Raw genomic sequence first — 5,740 nt, 5'->3', positions numbered from 1 at the left:
ACCCCCCTCCTCAGAGGCCCGGGGGGGGGGGGGGGAGACTGGCTGGGCAGGTGCTGTGCCCGTCAGGAGTGGGACACAGCCTGGTTCTCCCCAGCACCTGCCTCCCTGGGCGAGTCACCCTTTGCCCAACCTGAAAACAGACGCGTGGCTGGATGACTCCCAAAGCCCTGCCCCTGACCCCCAGGGTCCCGGGCTGGAGCAGGTGGGGCGGAGGCACTTGTTTAGAGCTTTGTGGCGATACTAACGACCCTCCTGCAGGGCAGCACTGCCCTAGGCCTTTAGTGCGGTCTCCCATTCAGGCGCCCCTTTGACCTCCGACCCTGAGGGTAACAGGACAGATGAGCACCATTTTACAGGTGGGAGAACTGAGGCTCCAAGCTGGGGGGCACCCTTGCTCCTCACCCAATACCTGGAAGAGTGGGGGCCATGTTGGTAGGAGTCCAGACCCGTCCGCTTCTAGCCCTTCCCACCCTCCACCGCCTTTCTGCTTCCGGAGGGAGCGCTGACGGGAGACACACTCACCTCCTCGAAGCTGTCGATCATGAAGAAGATGTTGGGGTAGCTGATCTTAGACTCCTCCCCTTTGCTGTCCATGGGGTGTTTACTAGGGGACGCGAACACTTGCTGAAAGAAAGGAGATTTACGGACGCAGTGAGGCCCACCTGCACCCAGGTGGAGCGTGTTGTCTAAAACACACACACCCCTTCAGAACCAACCCCGGGCAGGCAGGGGGCTGCCATTCCCAGGCGGAGCTGGCAGCTGGGAGGCCTGGGGCTCTCGGTCGGTGGCTCACCTGGGATTTCTTCTTATGGATGTGGATGTCGCCCCCCTCCGAGCGCGTGCACACGGCACATGTCACCATGTAGTCCAGCTGGAAGAGAGCAGGAGGGGTGCATGGAGGGCTGGGCTGTTCCTCAGCGCCCACCCACTGCCCGCCGGGCCGCTGGAGCCCCGCCCCCGCCCTTACCTTCTGGAGGATGAGGTTCAGGCAGACGCTCTCCTCCCAGTCAATGTCAGGGTCCCCCAAGCCCGGCAGCTTCTTGGAGTCCCGCCGGTACACCTCCACCTCCACCTCCACCTCGGGCTCAGCCTCCGCCAGCTGCGAGCACAGGCAGGAAGGGAGTCGGTGCTTTCTCCCTGGCCACTCCCGGGGCAGGTGTCAGCACACAGATCCCAGCCTCGCCCTCAGCCTCGAGCTGAACCTCCCAGGCGGTCACCCTTTCAGAGGACCTGCCCGAGGGCGGGGATCCCAGCACCCTGTTCCACCCACACTCTGCTCCCCAGCCCACAAGCAGGCAGCCCATCCACCCATCCACCCTCCCCCACTAGCGCAGGCAGCCCGCAGGTTGCTATGGCGACTGTGGGCTCTGCAGGCTGCAGGATGGAAGGATGGAAGGGGGCGGAAGCAGCCTGGGCTTGCCGCAGAGCACAAGCAGTGCGCAGGCGCCCCAGAGAGCGGGCACTGCACCTGCCAAGGGCTTGTCTTTCCATTTTGAATGGTGGGGGCAGGAAGCCACCTGGGAAGCTGCCATCAGGTTTCCCAACATCCCCTCCCCGGCCGCCCTGCACCCCCCTAGGCCCATGGGACCTCCTCAAATCGCTGCCCACCCCCTGCCCTCCAAACACCAAGCCAGACGCAGCAGGGCCCACCCGTCCCGCTTCGCACGTGCCAGTCCCTCCGCACAGGTCCTCAGCTCACTGCTGTCCCCTCTCTGTCCTACAACACTCAGCTGAGGTCACCTCCGCTTTGCGGGCCCCCACCTGCTCCCCATCTTCCCACCATCGCAGCTCTGTTACTGGCTACGCCCTGTCCCAGCAGACTGGGGGTCCCCAAGGCCAGGGCCAGGGCCAGGTCTGATTCATTTCTGTACACAGCTCACTGTGCGTGGTCCATGGAACATTCTAGCACATGAACAGCTGGACACATGCTCCCATGGACTCAGGCTCCCTCACCAACCTCAACAGCCCCGGACGTTCAGGAGCGTTTACACAGGGCTCTGCTCCCTCCTCCACATTCCCCCGCCCTGGACCAGGAGCCTCTCCCCCGCCAGGTGAGAGCCGTCTGCCCACTCACTCCCCTCTGTACCCCCCACCACCACCTGCAGGGAGAATCCAGGTGGAGGCAGGTTAAGAACACCCTCCCTGGGGGGTGGGGACGGCCAGGGAGAGGTCAATAGGGAAAAAAGGAGACTTAAGTAATACTTTAAACAATAAAGAATTTAAATTAAAAAAGATAATAATAAAAATTAATGAGATACACAAAACCGAGAAAGCAGAAAACCTAAAGGCTAATCTTAGCTTTGCCGCTAACTAATTCAGTTCTTTCATGTGTAAAACGGGGACCTAAGCGATTGGATTGCAAAGGCACATCACCTGGGCCTGATCTCTGTCCTCTCACAGGTTAGTCCAGTGGTCAGCAAACTGTGGCTCGTGAGCCACATGCGGCTCTTTGGCCCCTTGAGCGTGGCCACGAAGATTCAATCGCACTGCACGTGCGCGCCTGCACGTGGTATTTTGTGTAAGAGCCACACTCAAGGGCCACAGTTTGCCACCACTGGGTTAGTCTATCTCCCAAGGTCCCTTCCAGCTTCAGTAACTAGTAGAATTCTAGTGGTGATGGACGCATGAGGGAACTGGGCGTCGCTGCGCCATGCAATTTTGGAAACTTTAATCTCTGTTTGGGAACTGGACATTATTCAAGAGCCACAGGCCATATTATAACATTAAATGACACACACACACAAGAGCACCCTCCCTCACCAGAGCTGAAACTCCAGAAACAGCTGAGAGTGCCTCAGGACCCGGCCTTAGTCTGCCGCAGGGACTGCCTTTGGGGAAAGACCCTGCCTACACTTGGCTCCAGCAGAGGCCTACGGGCCAGAGGGTGATCGCCCCAGTTCGGTCACCTGAGGCCCTGCTGGGCTAAGCCCACGTCCTGGGCACCAGCTGACACCCTCTGCACGGCTCCTCTCCCAGGTGCAGCCCCACCAGCACCCTCCCAGGCAGCCCTGCCTCTGCTTTGACCCTCTCCAGTCCACCTGCCGCCGAGCACTTGCTGAACGGCCCTCTGCCCACATCCCCTTCCTCAGTTTATGCTCCAGTGGTGTCCCAGGGCTCTAATTCCCGGGCGTGACTTCCGCATCCCTGTGGTCCGGCCCCTGCCTCCCAGTGTCCTGCGTCCCTCTCCTTCCGCGCAGCTGCACAGACACAGCCAAGCCCAGACGCACGGGATTTTACGCACTGTCAGGCCCACCACTGCGCTGCTGGGAACACCTTTCCCTTCAAGACTCATCTCACCAGGGGCTCTGCTCCCATTCCTTCTGGTCACTAAATATGCCAACCCTGGGACTGTGCTCGGTCCCAGTCACGACAGTCCCACAGCCAGCTGCCTGCACAGCAGCCGAATGCCAGGGACCTGGGCCAACCCCAGGGAGTAGCTCTGTCCCTCCACATGTCACGAAGCCAGCCAGACCAGCTGTATGGCCACCGGCATGCAGAGGCCAGCGCGGCAGGAAGTCACTGTGTCTCTTTGCCGGGGATGCCAGGCCTGTTCATTTGCAGAAAACCTATTCTGCGTGTGTCAGGCCCCAAGAGCAGGCACACGGCAGGGCGAGGCCTTCAGGGACTCGAAGTTGTCCCCCCGCCCCGCCGCCCCGCTAACAGGCCTGGCCTGCAGGGTTCAGGGCCCCGGACCCGGAGCCAGGCAGGCTGCACAGGCCCGGCTGCATCCACAACCCTCCCATGTTTGTGTTTAAAAGAAAGCCATGCATTGCCATGTCTGGCACACAGGCTGCTTAAACATTTTAAAGCGAGAGCTTCTGAAAAAAGAGCAGGAAACATGCAGTTTGTTGCATTAACTCGTCCACACACTTAAATGCAGGGGATGAGAAGCCGTGGGCGAGTCCGGGCACCTGAGTGCTCGCTAACCTCATCTGTAAAGGGCAGAGGAGCATCTGCCCCGTCGAGGTGCTGCGAGGACATGAGATCAGGAAGTGGAGCGCCCACACTGGGTGGCCTGTGGTCTGGGCCTAAGCTTTGCTCTACCATTTATTCACTAATTATGAGAGGCTGCCCGAACCACCTCGCCTCTGAACCTCAGTTTGCTCAAAGGTACAATAATGATAACACTGCTGCCTTTCAGGGTCACGGTGAAGGTTAATAATAATGTGCACCACCCCCAGCACATCCCACCTCCAGCAAGCATGTGTGACTGCCTCCCCACGGCTCCCGGCACATAGTAGGTGCTCAGTGAACCTCGTTTCCCCCTTGGACATGCACGGAAGGGACTGCAAGGGAGGCTGCCTCGCTCGCCAAGAGCAGACTCTGCAGGGACACTCAGCCGGGCCGGAGGTCACGCACCTTCCTCCCGTCGACACCGCTCTCGGTGCCCGAGAACGCCAGCTTCCGGCGCACGTAGAACAGCATGTCGTCCTGCCGTGGCGCCCATTTCTCCATGAAGTAGGTGGAGAACATCCAGGTCCAGAAGGCGATGCGGTCATCCTTCAAGCACCCTGCAGGGGAGGCCAGACAGCAGTGAGAAGGATGGTCAGCCTGGCCCTCGCCCTGTGACCTTGGCCTAGACTGTCCCCCTGCGCCCCCACTCCCAGCCCCAACCTGCATTTCTGGACAGAAACCTGCCAGGCTCTGTGCTGTCCAGAGCCTCAGCCAGAGAGGCTCAGGGGCCTCTCCCTGGCGGCCCGACTCTCCACCCAGAGGTCCAGCTCCCAGCCCCACAGCTGCACGAACTCCAGCCCGAGGATGAATCAGCAGCTTCTAGGGAAAGGAAAGACCTAAGGAGGGACGTCACAGGCTGTCGGGGCTGGGGCTGGAGCAGGAAGGGCTCTGCAGGGGAGACCAGTCGTCATCAGACAAGCACCACCCTCAGCCCACACCCCCACCCTCACCCCAGGCTGCAGCAATCCCCAGAGAATTTGACTTAAAGGAACAGCTGCCCCGTTGCCGAGTCTCAGCAGCGAAGACGGGCACAGCCCCTCACCCCTGAGCTGCGGGGCTTTTCAGCAGCGGGGTTTACTCTTGCTTGGTCTTCAAGGGGGCTCTGCTCTTTTGACAAGTAGCATTTCTTTAAGGTAATACAGCTATCGTAATGCCTTCTGCACAAGGGGAAAAGCCCGGCTCTCGTAGGGTGGGAAAGCCGGGCTTCCACGCCCTCCCACCTGCTGTGACAGCAGGCCAGCAGCGTGGCCCTCTGATGCCCCGGCCCCTTGTGGTGAGTGGGGGCTGACGGAGCCGTGGGCATGAAGGCCCGAGCCTGGCACAGAGAGGATCAGCAAGCCGAGCGCCCTTCCTTTCTAGGCGGATGCAGGGAGACTGCAGGACCCGCTCGGAGCTGCTGCGTATACCCTCAGGGCATCCCTCCTTGCTGGTTCCTTTCCCTCTGCCCCAGAAGAACCGGTACCATTGGGACCTCGGGCTCCTAGTCGGCGCAGGAAGGGCCTGACCTAACCCTACACGTAGAGACAGGGAACCAAGCCGCGGCGGGGACCCTCCCTCGCCCTCACGGGCACTTCAGTGGCCCACCCAGGACTGCCAGGTGCCCTGCCTCACAGCGCAAGCCCCCTAGGCCTGGGGTCAGCCATCAGGCTCTGGAGGCTGAGTCACATGCAGAAACCCCGGCCTTGGTTTACTTCTGCCACAGCGCTGCCAGCGAACCAGAACCAGGCTCCAACCAGCTCCCGGCCCCTCCCTCTGCTCCCACAGCCTGCCTGGCTCCAGGGAGAGA

At 60.9% G+C, this 5,740-nt stretch overlaps 1 protein-coding gene across 1 annotated transcript in view; it reads right to left on the bottom strand.

The window, feature by feature from the left end:
* The window catches only part of KIAA0930 (KIAA0930 ortholog), a 26,951-nt gene that overhangs the window by 7,311 nt on the left and 13,900 nt on the right, over window positions 1–5,740 (bottom strand). The window contains exons 2-5 of the mRNA XM_006774163.2: window positions 4,360–4,511; window positions 968–1,099; window positions 794–871; window positions 523–624 (exon numbers count right to left, since the gene is read on the bottom strand). Of these exons, the coding sequence (XP_006774226.1) occupies window positions 523–624; window positions 794–871; window positions 968–1,099; window positions 4,360–4,473 (426 nt within the window). The 5' untranslated portion in view covers window positions 4,474–4,511. The remainder of the gene's footprint in view (window positions 1–522; window positions 625–793; window positions 872–967; window positions 1,100–4,359; window positions 4,512–5,740) is intronic.

This window comes from Myotis davidii, unplaced genomic scaffold (genome assembly GCF_000327345.1).
Source record: "Myotis davidii unplaced genomic scaffold, ASM32734v1 scaffold67, whole genome shotgun sequence".
Taxonomy (NCBI): Eukaryota; Metazoa; Chordata; class Mammalia; order Chiroptera; family Vespertilionidae; genus Myotis; species Myotis davidii.
The sequence above is the reverse complement of the archived record's forward strand: the minus strand, read 5'-3'. Positions and strand labels throughout refer to the sequence as shown.